The sequence below is a fragment of the Meleagris gallopavo genome, chromosome 8 (genome assembly GCF_000146605.3).
Source record: "Meleagris gallopavo isolate NT-WF06-2002-E0010 breed Aviagen turkey brand Nicholas breeding stock chromosome 8, Turkey_5.1, whole genome shotgun sequence".
Taxonomy (NCBI): Eukaryota; Metazoa; Chordata; class Aves; order Galliformes; family Phasianidae; genus Meleagris; species Meleagris gallopavo.
In genome coordinates, this window is record NC_015018.2 from 21,418,474 (window position 1) to 21,433,403 (window position 14,930).

Here is a 14,930-nt window from a genome sequence, read left to right on the forward strand (position 1 = left end):
TGCTGCTGCCGGAGCGGGACTGTCCTCCCGGCCGGGGCATGGAGGGGCGCTCGGGACACCCGGGTTGAGTGGGCACGGCGGGGCCACACGGGTCGTTCCCACCGCGCCTTCTGGCGGAGCGGCCTCGCGGCTCGGAAGGCTGCAGCTGTGCCCGTGCACAGTGGGCCCTGCGGGAACGGCGTGGGGCTGTCTCTTTCCAACACCCGGAGCGGTGATGGCACGGTGAGGGGCGGCCTGGTGATCCCACACGGAGAGGGGGAAGCCCTGAGCTGTGCCTCCCTGCTGTCCCTCTGTGAGCATCTTCTGGGAGAAGTTTCTTCTCGCTCCAGTTAGCGCCTGTCCCTCAGCACTGCTCGTACTGGAGCAGAGGTGAACTGCTGCTGCTCTCACCGGCGGATGGACGTTTGCTGCGTTCTCAGCAGCTTCCAAAGGTGCAGCTTTGGCGCTGACACTCTGGCAGTGCCTCAGCTAATCCTATCCTCAGTGCTGTTCAGCCTTTGAGCCCTGCTGCCTTTCTGCTGTTGGAAGTACTGCCCCCAGAGTGCTTGTTAAACATCTCATTCTCCTTGCAGAGTGCCCAGAAAGCCTTAAGTTGTGTAATACATTGCAAGTAACGTCTGTTTTCAGGCTTTTCATGTTTCCATGACTTTCAGTTTTGTCCAAAGTAGCTTATTTGCCCCTGGCCTCTGCCATTTTCTCCTCTCCTTCCATCTGTGGTTACCTTCACAAAAGGCCTGGAAGAGTTTGTAGGTGCAGAATTCGTAGGTTTTTTTTTTAGAAGCTTTGCCAAATTCTGTACTGTGCTGAGAGACGTCACCATCATCCCCCTCATCTTGACTCACTCCTCTGGTTGTGAGTCGTGCTTGGCCTCATGTTCAAATGCGTCCTGCATGTTTTCAGAACCCTCTATAGCACAGTTAAAGCTCACATCTCTGAGCTGCCTTATTTTGCTGTTTGTTTCCTGACATCCACTGCTCTAACTAAGACAACAGTTTCAGTTCTCTCTCCAGCTTCTCTCAGTGCCCCTTTCCCCTAATGCCTGGTGCCCACTCTGTTGCTGTTGCACTTAGGGTTAGCAGTGACATCAAAAACATGTAGAAAAACTTTCAGTGTACAGCGTGGCAGGAGGAACTGAGCAGTACAGGACAGGAAGGTGTGATCCCCACAGAGCACCAGGTGCAGTAGCTGCCCACAGAATCTCAGTTCAACATGTAGCAGTGGTATTAGTGCAGTGGGTGGCTGTTCTGATGGACTTTGTGGAGGTGGTGATCCATGCTGACGTGGGGCACCTGGAATTTTGCATAGCACTTCACTCTATTAACTGATAATTTCCTAAAAGTATTTTCCTAATCACCTTTCCTAATGATTGCTCAACCCTAGCTCTGCGTGACACATCTTTTACTTTTCCTTCTCAGGAGTACCAAGAGGCTCTGCAGGGCATAGGTCCTCATGATATCAAGTATCAACAGAGTCTCTCCTAGGGGATTTAATTTCTCTGGTGATAACAAGCAGCACAGAACAGGAGTGAAGGGAGGACAAAGAGCAAAGCTTCCAATTCAAGCTGGAGTTCTATATTTCTGGACTGCCTATCCAACAAACGAAGCACTGTAGGGAGCTTCTACCCAAAATCAAAGAAGCACAGAATGGCTAGGTTGTAAGTGACTTTATAGATCATCCTGTTCTGTAGTGGGTTGGTTGCCCCCCACCAGATCAGGGGCCAGGGCACCATCCAGCCTATCCTTGGGCACCTTCAGGGATGGGGCACCCACTGCTTTCTGGAAAGCAGTGCCAGGACCTCACCTGCATCTGAGTAAAGAATTTCCTCCAAATATCGAACCTAAATCTCCCCTCTTGTAGTTTAAAGCTGTTTCCTCCTGCCTTATCAATATCAGACTATGTAGTAAGTCAGTCCCCCTCCTGCCTGTAAGCTCCCTGGAAGTACTGGAAGGCCACAATGAATTCTCCAGGCTGAACAAGCCCAGCGGCATTGAAAAATATTGGTCAGTGTACAGAGTGCTCAAGTGTTGAGGAAAGTCCTTGTATGTAACAGTTCAACTTGTTTGGGATATACACTCAATATGCAGTGACTAATTTTGTGATTGTGCATTACCTACTTGCAGGAGCCCAGCCACAGGTATTGCCCAGCACAAGTGCTGCTGTTGGGATTTTGTATGGTTCTGATTTTAAGCTGTATCATCGTTGTCTGTTTGCCACAATGGCAAGAGAGACAAATATGTGCTTTGGGGTGGGAGAAGACAGCTCAGTAATGGTGCGTGCAGCCGCTCAGTACAGCCTGGCTGGGATTTGGAAGCTCTTATCTCCTAAGTTCTGACCTTCTGTGTGCATGCTTAGGTCCATGAGGCTATGCATGAAGTATCCATCACTGTCCTTACTCACGTGTTTTGGCAAGGTGTTCTGTTTTGCATTAACAATTGATGATGTGCTCCAATTTCCAGATGATTTTCATTTGCTTGCCATCTGGCCCAACACGAGCTCCTCTTCCTTCTTCCCCAGCCCATGCCTGCCCCATGAATCCTGCCAGCCCTCACTGAGCTGTGTCCTGCTGAAGGGCAGGTGACAGTGCTGTGACAGCTAGTGTCCAGCTGAAGGGAGAAAACGTGGTCTGAATGGCTTGTGTGGTATGTGCAGAGCTCCTGTGGCAAATGGTGCCACGTGTGGGATGTCAGTGGTTGCTTAAGTAGCTTTTTTTCCCAGCAGTCCTGGTTCTGGAGGGCTTGATGATAAGTGATGATTTATTGTCATGATTTTTGGATGTCAAGTCACAAAGGAAATGAAGCCTTTTTTAAAAGAGAAGATTCCTCTTCCTCTTGGGATCCAGATGGTGTTTGGAGATGGGAGTAAGTAAGAGGAGATCTCTTGTTTCCCACTGTGGGCAGCTTAGCGGGGGTTCCTTACGATCTGCAGAATGATCAGCATGTCCTAACTAGGGGCTGCAGCAGTCAGCCTGCGTCTGGTGGCAGAAGGCTCTTCTCTGCAACACCAAGCCTGGCTTTGCCCTGCTTGTCTCTTCTGTCGGGGTTGGTGGGGCTGGCTCAGCAGTTTGCCTCAGTCCCTGCATTGGCACCATCTCCAGGGCCTCGCTCAATGCGGTATTGTTCCTCCCACCCAGGAATGTGCAGGCAAGCAAGGACCTCCGGCAACTCGCAGTGCAGTGTGTTCTGCACAGTGCTGGGGGAGTGGCTGTGGCCGATGGGGACCTGCGTGTGCAGTCTGGGTGTGCTCGTGTGAGCAAAGTCCTGTCAGAGGGGCACACTGCAGATCTCTTGGAAAAGCCAGACTGGCAGCTGGGGAGTGTACAGAGCAGGCAGAGGGGCATCTCTGTTTCTGGGGGTAGATTCTATCTTCCATGGACAGGCATTAGGTTCCCATGAGCAGGAAGAGGTGTGAAATAGCATAGGCAAAATGCATGGCAGTTTTCAACTATATATATAAAAAAAAAAAAGATGGTATTTGTTAATATTCTTTAATTACTCTGACAAAGTTGGCTTTTATGTATTTTTCAGAATGATAATCCTTCTTGGTTTACTGCTAGGCAAGCTCTCAGTTTTTTAAAAGATTGAGACATCTGCTGCACAAGAACATTCTTGTCCCTTGTGCAAACCACCTGTGCATGTGGAAGCCTGCACTGCATTTCTTTTGTTTGCTGATACATTCATTTCTTGGTTCAGCACTGGTGAGTTGTGCTGTAGCACTGCCCATACCCAGCCCTGACAGCACGGTGTCTGAGAAATTGAGAAGTATTATGTAGAGGAGAACAGGTGGTCATAGTGCTTGAGAAGTTGGGTTCTCTTGCTTTTTTATTGCTTTTATCTCATCACCTGATCACCACTTCGGGAATATTGCTGGATTAGCTGTCTCCGAGCTGATGCTGTCTCTTGCTGTAATACTATTGGTAATCAACCTACAGTGGTCTATCATGTTTCTGACTTAGCTTCTAAGAGCCCGAAATCCTTCCTTCAGCATCTGTCAGCAAAAACAGGGAAGGAAGAACTCCTGCTTCTAAGGTACAGAAACTCATAAAAATCGGTATACTCATCCTTGCCATTAAAGAGTCAAAAAGTGCATCTGTATCACCATCTTCAGTAGAGTTGCTTCCCTCTATATGCTGGCACGTTGAGCAAGTGCCCAGCAGTAATCACTGTTTTCTTGGTGAGCTCTTTATTTGAGGAGTCCTGCCCTGTCCAACCACAAAGAGGGAGAGGAGAGGTTGTCTGAGTCAGTGTGTAAATGCCTCCTCTTGGCTGCGTGGCATGATCCCGTCTGCTCTGAAGGTCTCCAGCAATCCTGTAACTGAGCTAATGGCTCTCATTTCATTCTAGTCTGTCCTTTGTCCTTTCATCAGCCCACTCTGGACCAGACATACTCCAGAGCTAATGGCAAGAAGGGCTGGGCTGTCTTCCATGAAGGTGATGTGTACTGAGGCTGCATGCGGCAGGCTGGGAGCAGTGATTAATGCCCTGGGAATTCGCCTTGCCTTGTTACACAGCGCTGTAGTGTCAGGGCGCCAAGAACACACTACCTACGGTGCTCAGGATCAGGCAGCGAGACAGAGACAGTGTGTTCTCAGTGGGGTGAGCTTGCTGCTGCGCTGCAGCTTCATACTTGCACGGTGAGGCTGTCTTTGGATGTGGGTCTGCTGCTAGGCGGAGGCGGCAATCCTGTCCTGCTGCAGCTCTGCTGCAGTCTGCACGCCTGACCTCAGCCAGGATGCAGCCCTAGCATTTGCTTGGTTTGGAGGGCAATCCCTCTCTGTGGCAGGGGGATTGCCCATCTGGAGGTGAGAGGGGATGGCTCCCAGCCAGCAATCAGACTGTGACTCACTGGGATCGCAGGCGGAGCCCGGCTCTCCTTGCACTCTTGCTCTTCCTGTGGGAGCCTCTGCACAAACTGCTGCTAGATGTTTGTTCTCACCAGGCCACTCTGGACTGGAGCTGGAAGAAGCTCATGTCCACCATTAAAGCTGAGGAGCTGGGCAGTGCAGGTTACCAGTCTGGAAGATTCTGGGAGGCTTCCTTCTCTTGGTGAGGATTTGGAGAAAATGTCAGCACTCTGTGGAGTAAGACAGTGCAAACACCATGGAAAACATAATATTTTGTGTTCTAATTGTGTTATGAAGTGAGCTAATCCCCAAGACTGATCTCAAACACATCTGGAGTCAAACAGAAAAGAGCAAACAGCCTTGTTTTCTGAGATATTTCACAGACCTTTGCTAGAAGAGGACCGTTTCCAGGTGCCAGCTCTGGACTTTCAGTGAGCTGCAGCATGTTCCTCAGTAGCTCCAGCTGTAGGGGTTTATGCTCCCTGCCATGTGGCTGGTGAGACACTGATCTGGTGCTGTACCCGGCGCAATTCTAGAGACAAATGTGCAAAAAAGTATCTGCTATTTTTGGCATGAGGGCGGAAGTGGCCACTGCCATCAGTGATCTGCATGGGCTTGTCAGAAATCCTCTGCAGTCTCATAGGAGAGTTTGTACACTCCTGGATCCGGCCCTTAGCAAGCATCCTATCCCCTCCCTTCTTTCCAAAGTCAGTGCTGCAATGTGAAAGTGGATTAGTGTCAGTCCTTAAATTGGTCTCCGTTGTAACTGCAATTAATGGGTGCATGGAAGAACCCATTGGTGTCTGCCCCTCTCAGTCCTCTCTCATTTGAAACAGTCCCCAGAGCTCATGGCAGATATTTCTAGGACCCTGAGTTCAGCCTTGTGCCATAGCCACAACGAATCATTGCAAAGGTTGCTTTCTTGTCTTTAGCATTTCCAAACTCATTGGTGGCCCTTCCATCTTTTTCCCTACTCCACATGGTCATGTTTGTAATACTGTTGCTCTTTCTGCCTCAGTAGGTTCCTGCTATCCTGAACTGCAGCTCTTTGTGCTCTTGATTCACTCCAGTCCATTCATCTCTTTTTGGTAGCATAGCACTGTCCGGGCTGGATATTAGGCTCTTTGTTTGTTCAGCCAGCACAGTGCTGGCAATGGCAGTGCAGCCCGTGCCCCAAGGAGCTCACGTGCTCAGAGTAGAGCAGCATAGGGGTGCCGGGCTGGGAGCGGAGGTGCAGCGGTGGCAGAATGTGGGCATGGCTGGTGTGGGAGGGATGTGGTTCTGCTGAGCACAGACCCTCTTTGTTCCCAGGAGGTGAGTTGGACTGGATAAACACGGCAGTTTTGTCAGCAGAAAGCATTTCCCTGGCTGGATCCCCTGCTGGCACTTGTGGTGGAAGTTTGCAGTGCCTCCATAGTAGGGCTGTGTTCCTGCCCTGTGTTTGCAAGTGTTCCTGACTCACCAAGGTTCAGGTGGACCATACAGGGCTGTACAGCCCTGTTCACAGTGTGCCTTGCTGTGTTGTCACCCTGGTGTGGGAGGACAGCAGCCAGGTCTTGGCTCAGCAGCTGCTTTAAAGGAAAGGGCAGACTTTCTGGGTGCAGGATATGGCCTTCAAGTCCTCTCCGAAGAGGGAATTTCAGCTTGTTCCCAGGGCTTCAGAGAGGGCATTGCATTCTTCACTGGCTGTGGCTCCAGGGACAGGAGCTCAGGCTAGCAATATACATGGGGAGGGGTTGCATTTGCCCAGCCTGCCAGAAGGGACTGGATAAGCAGTGATGTCTGCTGCCTGCCCACAGAAGCCCTAGCAGGCTCTGGGTCTGCCCTGGCGCCAGGGAAGCATGCAGCTTCCTCCTCTCCTCTTGCTTCCTTCCTGACGAGAATTCAGTCCCAGATTTTCTTGCAGTTTCTCTCCCTGGTACAGCACAAACAAGTCCCAGCAGAGGTAGCTGCAGAGGCTGCACAAGGCACGTTGGACTGCTGGAGAACCCTACTCCTGCGGCAGCAAGGTCTGAAGCACAAGGACGGGTTTCATGAACTCAGGACAGGACAGTTGAGAAGGGCTTCCCTTTCTGAAATGTGGTAATTTCAGGTGTTTCTGCTGCTAATGCTAATTGCTGCACTGTGTCTCAGCTGTAGGTCCCAATCTGCCTGCAGACCCCACACGATGGAGGCTGGCTCTGTGGTACGAGCAGTCTTTGATTTCTGTCCCAGCGTTTCTGAGGAGCTGCCCCTCTTTGTGGGAGATGTCATCGAGGTGCTGGAGGTGGTGGATGAGTTCTGGCTGCTTGGCAAAAAGGAAGGTGTCACAGGTAAGAGCTGGAAGTGCCCACATCTAGGTCTGTAGACCACATCTTCTGTTCTGGCCATCTTCCCTTGCCTTCTCTCTGCCAGCGGAGCATGCATTTTATTAAATCTTTCACTGGACTTTACTTGAGACTGAGGATGCAGGTTCCCTGCTACCAATCTCCTGTCAGCTGCACCTCTAAAGTTCAGACAGCTCAGTTGTTTTTTGAGAGATCAGTGTTGTGTCCTGCTCAACACAGGAGCTTCATAACACTAGGTGCTAGCTGCATCCTCTGTAGTGGGACAGCCCATTTCCTGGCTAGTTTATGTGCTGACCTGCTGTGGCACTGGAATGGGAGAGGAAACAGATGCACTGAGAATGGAAATGCCAAATGACCTTGTCAGGTCAAGTCAGTTGGAGATTCCATGTCCCCCCTGGAGCCCTCTGACTCAGTCCTGCTTCCTCCTTTCTACTTTAAAACACTTTCCCAAACAAGCTGCCATCAATACCAGGGCGCCTTAAGTAGTGTGCAAGTCTGTTAAACTTTTGCATAAGTGTGAGAAACTTCTGAAGCAGCAGAATGCTCTTAGTGAAACACTGAAAGTCTTGTCCTGTTTTAAGCAGCCGTTTCTCATCTTTATACTGATGTTGAGAAGACACGTGAGCTTTCAGCGAGATGAAAACCAGGCCACTTCAAAGCATAAACCCCACTCCTTCGTCAGCATGCTGTGCTTCCAGGCCTGGCCATGGAGATGGGACTGCCTTGCAGCAGCAGTCTGAGCTCTGCTGCCAGCTGTGGGCTGTCAGGTGCCTGTCTCTGGGTAAAACAAAGATGGACAGGAGCAAAGGTGGAGAGGAAGGATTTTCTCCTGTGCTCCACTTAGCTGATAAATGGCATTGAATGAGTGCATGCCTAATCCTGCTGCTGCTGAAGTTACTGGGTACAAATTACTTCTGCAGAAATCACCAATAGCTACTTCACCACTGTTATTTCTCCCAGTGTAACTGATGCACTCATTCTTAAGAAGGTGAAGCTATGAAGGAACAACAAACAGATGTATATCATAGCTCAAAGATAAAGAAACACACTGAAGTCAAACTGCATGTTTTTAGTGACCTTTAACTCAAACCCTGCTTGCATTCCTGCTTTTCCTTGGAACAGCTGTTACAGTTTTCTGCCCAGTTTTCTAAGCTAAAGTTTCAGGGGATTGAAAAAGCACTTCTTAGTAGAAGCTGTGGAAGTGCTGCAGTCTACCAATAATAATACTTAATGCTCTGTGGGGAATAATTAATGTAGCTCCATTATTTCCTTCCTAACACTCTTAGGTTGTTTTCATGTACAGAGCAGGAAACTGTGGCATGGAAAAAAGAGGAGGAGTTGGTTAAAACTGTAAAGGAAACCACTGAAACTGGAAGCCTGTGGGCTATTGTTTCCACCTCAGGTTAATGACAGCAGGTGGGAAACTGCCTAATCCCAGTTGAAAGTGCTGAGTGCCTTCAGTATGATGTCGTCAAGTTTTAAAAGAGAATGCAACCATCATATTGAGTAGACATCATGAGTGAATGCTGGAAGTGCTGCTGGCCCATATTCCATCATTTCTCCCAACAATCCAGAATTGTAAAAGGTTGCAATGACATTTGTAGTGGGCTTTGCGGTGGGCTCTGCTATGTCCAGTGATCCTGGGACTGAAATCAGTAGCTGGGTAAAGTCTTCAAATGGCCAACAAGTGTTCATGGCCCTGCCTGGCTGTGGCCTGCTCAGCATAGCTGGGCATCCAGCAGTGAGTGCCATGGTGAAATAGCTGCATGAGGTGTTAAAATGGGGAAGGTCCCTGCAGCCTTAGCAGTGCTGGAGCTGTTTCAGAGCCTCTGCATCACAAGTTTGGCCTTCCCAAGTTTGATGTCCTGACTTCAGTGCTGAGGCTGTGCTGGGGCCAAACCTTACAGAATGAGAAGCACAAGGTGGGTGTGCCCTGTCATAAGACACTGGTGTTGTAGTCTAGCACTACTGTATCCCAGTCCTTGTTATGGCCATGAGTGGGAAACTGTGAAGTGAAAGAGGAGTAAACCTGGTATGTCTGTTCCCAGAAACTCAGTGCTGATAGTACTGGTTGCCTGGAGTGAGCCAAAGACATAAGGATTTTTGTTCTCTGTTAGCATTTAAAGCCTCAGAAATTTCTGCCTCCCAGACCTATTCCTCTTCCTCCATGCTGCTGATGTCTCTGGGTAGCTGTGGGTGCAGTATTTTCCTTTAGCAAGAAAAGTAGATCCCAGGGTCTGGAAGGAGGGTGGAGGGAGTTGTGGAAGGACTCACTGCTGACAACTGCTTCTAATTTCAGGGCAGTTTCCTAGCAGCTTTGTGGAATTGGTGGATATTCCCCTTCTGAAGCAGGGAGAGAAGCTGTTTGTTTGTACCAGTGACTTCACATCTCAAGAGCCAGGGAGCTTGCCATTGCAGAGAGGTAATCCCCATTCTCTTCCTTTGCTTTGCATCTCATAGCCTCCTCTCCTTCTTCCAGAAGCATAGGGTGATCCTAGTTGCAGCATCCTGCCTAGAGTGGCAGGGAGAGTTTCCTGATACCCCATGGCATGTGGACCTTTGTGTTCCTGCCACCCTTCAATACCAATTTCTTATGATCTGTTGTTACCCTTGAAACTCCAAATACCAGAATTGTGTGATTATGGTAGGCCTACAGCTACCATTTAATTGCCCTCCCACCCCCAAATCCTAGACGTGTTTGAGATGGGGTGGGAGGGAATCAATCTGTAAAGCAACTTGACTATTTAGCAACTAGAAAGTCAGGGAGCTAAAACTGTGAATCTTAGTTATGTGCATGTATGAGACTGCTGATGCTTCATGCCTCGCCTCCAGTCTGTGCTCTTGTACACCCCCAGAACACTGCACTTTGTGTGGAGTGCCAGACCCTATCCATAACCAGTAAGGCCACAGGAAGGCAGGAACAAGAGGTGAAAAGCAATCAGGAGGGCAGTTTTGAACTGTTGTGTCTCATTCCCCGCAGGAGACCTGGTGATCCTGGGTGGTTCTCTGGCCTCCAGCTGGCTCCAGGGCCGAAGCAGCTGGGGTTCCAAGGGCTTTTTCCCTTCATCATGTGTGCGGGAGTTGTGCCTTTCAGTTCGGAGCCGTCAGTTGTCCCACAGCTCTCTCCTGGAGGTGCCTGCCTACTCACTGGGCCAAGCCCGGGCCTTGATGGGCCTTTCTGCTCAGCTGGAGGAGGAGCTGGACTTCAGAGAAGGGGATGTGATCAACATAATTGGCATACCAGAGCCTGGTTGGTTTGAGGGGGAGCTCCGGGGCCACAGAGGCATTTTCCCAGAAGGTTTTGTGGAGTTGCTTACTCCTCTGAGAGCAGCAGGAACCTCAGAGGATCAAGAGCCTGCAGGGACTTGTGACACCAATGGGACAGTGCCCACCAAGCAGGAGGAAGATGGCAGAGAGGACGAAAGGCAGGAGCCAGGGAGCACCTATGGTGTTGCCCTGTACCAGTTCCAAGCCTTGGAGTCTGAGGAACTGGATTTTGAAGTGGGTGACAGGATTCGGATTGTGGGCATTCTGGAGGATGGCTGGCTAGAGGGGGAACTGAGGGGGAAACGTGGTATCTTCCCGCACAGATTTGTGAGACTAGAGGCCTCTGACCCTTGCAGGGAAAAGGTGGGTGCTGGTGATTCCCAGGCTGGAGGCAGCTGTGAAGTGACTGTCCATCAAGACTTGGAGAGCACCTGCTCCAGAGTTCTCCCTTTGCCAGAGAAAGACAGCTGGAACAAGGAGGATGGCTTGGTTGCACACCCTGAGCCTGATGCTGTTGTGTCTCACATAGCAGGGAGATCTGAGGCTCCTTTGGGCACTGATTTAAGGCAGCATCAGGCCTTTCCCGACACAGGACTCCAGGAACTACATCCCAAAACCACAGCAGATTCCCTCCCCTTTGAATGCACAAAGACAGTCAATGGCCTTCTCCCTTCTACTCAGCTGCCTCCACAGCAGAGCAGCGAGCTTGGTCAAGCAGGTGTACTGGAGCCTCCAGCCCTGCCTGAGCATGATGGAAGCGGACCCACCGTGCCCCCACAGCCTCCCTGCTTCCCACCAGACATTTGCGGAAGCCAAGCCATTTCTCCTCCTAACAGCTGGGCAGCATCAGAGCCCCAGGAGAACCGGAGCAGCATTCAGGACCTGGATGGTTGGGTGGACAACCAGCAAAAGTCCAAACCTTGTTCTTCCAGCTGGGGAGGTGTCCACACAGGTCCGGACACATGGGCTGGGAGCTGGGGGGAATGCTCTTCACTGGCAGCACAGGGGCACAGTGGCACAGACCTTGACTCCAAACTGACAGAGCAACTGGTGCAGTTTGAGAAGAGTCTTTCAAGTACCAGTGCTGAGCAGGACAAGGTCTCCCGCCACTTCTCTATCTTGGACTATAGCTCTGAGAAGGACATTGTTCGTGGGTCTCCCGAGTGTGTCCCCCATGCCAAGCTGCCAGAAAGGAGAAAGGCCCTGAGACCACCTCCTCCTCGGCCCAGCACCCTTGCAACAACTCCTGTGCCCAAAGGCCGGTCTCTGTCATTCTCAGTGAAGCCCTCCCGGCCCGCTCCCCGGCCTCCATCAAGCTCTCAGAGGAGGAGCATGGTTCCCCCACAGCTGCAGCCCAATGTAGCAGAGCAGCATATGGAGGAAAGCCGTGAGGATGCAACACGGACAGGATCAACTTCCCCCTGCTCCATCCTGCTGATGAGGATTGGAGAGGTGGAGCGAGACTTGGAGGCTTACAGGAAGACCCGCACTGAGCTCAGCTTGCTGCTGGAGGAGCAGCAGGATGAGCCGGTGAGAACCGAGACCCTGGAGAACCTTGATTTCTGTGACTCCAACATTGAGAGCCTCAGCGTGGAGCTGCAGGAGCTGAGAGGTAAGTACAGCAGCATGGAATAGAGGATCTTTGGGACAGCTGTCTCCTCCAGATACAGGCACCACTTGAACCAGTCTTCTCTTTTTAATTCTTGATTTGGGGCAGTTTTGTAAACACTCTGGTGCTGCAAATCATCATGGTTTGGCTTTATTCTGGGAGGAGAGAATTGTCTGGTTTATATGGGCACGTTTGGGCTTTGAAAAGCCATGTAATATTGAAATCAGTGCTGTTAACTACGTTATATTTGGTAATACAATAGACAAAGTGGGAGCAGGACCACATACATCTCCCACAGTCCCTTTTCCCCAAGAAGCCCTTTTCCTTCAAGGAGCTCTTACAGTGCACTTCTGTTCCTAAAACCCACGATGTGCAGGAAATGTGGGCACTGCATGCGGGAGGTGGAGTGAAAATGCCAGCTCCTGCCTTGGAATTACTCACTCTGACTTCATTGCCTCCAGCCTCCCACCACTTAATCAGCACTGTGGAGTCCAGGCACTCTAATTCAGGATCATGTCTGATGCAGAGCACGTGGGAATGAAGGATGATATCAATGCACAGGATGACCCGCAGCCTCCACATCAGTGGAGTGCAAGAGGGATGCTTGGAAGATACGAGATTTGAAGCCTAGGAAAAGGCAAATATAGGATGTATCTCAGGAAATTTTCTGGTGGGACAGATCTTTCTGGGAAATGTCTCCTCTGTTCTATTGCTTCCTGACAGAGGGAAGTCCTGCTGAACCCATGCTCTGTTGATTATTTGAACTGAAAGTTTTAGGCAGGAACTAACATGCTAGCAGGGACATCCTGCCCATTGAGTTAGCTCCATGGTTGTCCCAGAGGATTTTTCACCCCTTCAAGAGATCTGAGGGTTTGAAAGTAGCTTCTCTGCTCCTATAGTAAATAAGTGCCCCACCTAAGGGCACAAAGTAGGGCTGGAGTAACCTTAGGAGAAACCCAACTCCTCTGTGCATCAAAGGAAAAGCAGAAAGTATGTGTTTTTCTAAAACATGTTTAAAACCTGCAGGTTCCTTCTTAGGCATATTTTGCATGTACACTGGAGGTTGTGCTAAAGACCAGACAAGCACAGGATTAGTGCTCATCCTTCAGCACTTGGAGCAAGAGGGTCTGTTGGGTTTATTTTTTGCCTTCTTCCAACCGGGAGTACGGAACATGAGTTGTGCAAAACTAACAAAGCTGCAGGAAGCTGGCATGTGGGTGACATCCATGGACTCTCCTCTCTGTCCAAGGCACGTTGTGGTCACCTCTTGCTTTTCAGTTCTATGTTTGGGATATGGAAAACTGGGGATATGCTGAATCCTGTAGTATGAGGAGTTACTGAAGGGCAGGTTTCTTTGGCCTCCTGGAAGCTCCTGTTGTGTGTTGGAGATAATCCAGACTATCCCTGCGGGCCTGTTATTTGGCTCTGCCCCAGTGCTGCTTGCCTCCTGCTCTTCCCAGGGGCTGTGAGTGAGGACTGGAAGAAGGATGGCTCTGCACCAGCTTAGAAACGAAGCCTGAGGGCTTCAGTTTCTCTCAAGAGGCATGGAGCAGAGCCCAGCTTCAGCCGGGCTACGGTGTTCAGGCTGCATGCTGCCTGCTAGAACTGGCAGGAATGTGAAGGCAAGGGAAGGAGATCCGGTACCCGCTATCTGCTCTGTGGCTCCCCACGGTCTCACACACACCTTTCCCTTCCCTGGGGATGTTGGTCTTAGGGCACAGCCTCCTCATGCCCCATTGCTCTCCTTTTTCCCTGCCTCTGAGTGGCCCATGGGGAGGCTGCGGGCTCTGCCAAAGCAGTGGAGCCGGTTTGGGCGGTGGGAGCCCGCTCCTAACTGGTTACTGATTAGCTTGGGCAGCAGGTGGAGGAGGCTGGGGCTGGCGGCGATTGGGCACGAGCCTCTTCCTACCTTTGCTGGCTGGTTTCAGGAAGCGCTGCCTGCATTGCGTTGCACCTGGGAAGAAAGCGCCAGAGCAGAGAGAGAAGAGGCGTCAGCCCCAGTGTGGGCTCGGGAGCAGGAGCAAAGGGAGCTGCATCCCAACAGGACGATGTGCTCTTATCCTGGGACAGAAAACCCAAGGCGGGAGTCCCGGCTCCTCAGCTGGGAGTATGAAGATTGTGCTGTGAGGAGAGGGGACGTCGCGGGCCTGCACAGTGAGAGTCACTGGAATGAGAGACCCAGGGCGCAGAGGGGAACAGACAGAGGCTGGAACAGTGACAGGAGAGGGGAGGGCATCTCTGTGGATGGATGGAGCATGAACGGAGACTGTGAAGGCTTTTGGAAGGCAGATAACCAGTACATGGACTACAGGAAAGCAGACAGCGTTTGGAAAGGCAAAAGCCCATTTACAGAGGACAGAAACTGTGGGGTGAATGAGAGAGAGGCTGTTCAATACAGAGGCTGCAATCCTGAGGTGGGAGAAGAGCAGTACAGAGGGGACAGAGGACCTGAGGAGGGCAGGGAGGGGGGAAGGCGGTGCAGAGAGGGCAGAGGCCCTGGAGAGTACGGGGAAGGCAGAAGGTGGCATAAGGACAGAGGTCCTAGAGACTATAATGGGGATGGAAGATACTGTGGGGAAAGGGAAGGGCAATGTAGGCAGGACAGGCGATATGGGGAAGGGGGAAAGCAGTATAGAGAAGAGGGAGATTATCAAATACGTAGGGAAAGGAAAAAGTGGCATAGAGAGGTTGGAGGCTCTCAGGAATTTAGAGAGCGGGAAAGGCAGTATGTGAACATCAGGGATCTGGAGGATCATGGAGATTTTGAGCAGCACAAGCAGCTGAAAGGTCGTGACATGGACTACAGTGTTCCGTCTGGAGGCCATGGAGCTCACTTGTTGACATCCTGGTCCTCAGGAGACAGCAGCACCAACCTGGGGTCAGACCC

The 14,930-nt window shown here is 50.9% G+C and overlaps 1 protein-coding gene across 1 annotated transcript in view; it reads left to right on the forward strand.

The window, feature by feature from the left end:
- The first annotated feature begins 1,812 nt into the window (after positions 1-1,812).
- DNMBP (dynamin binding protein) overlaps positions 1,813-14,930 on the forward strand; it is a 28,124-nt gene continuing 15,006 nt past the window's right edge. The window contains 3 exon segments of the mRNA XM_003208076.4: positions 1,813-7,152; positions 9,467-9,589; positions 10,148-12,046. Of these exon segments, the coding sequence (XP_003208124.4) occupies positions 6,948-7,152; positions 9,467-9,589; positions 10,148-12,046 (2,227 nt within the window). The 5' untranslated portion in view covers positions 1,813-6,947.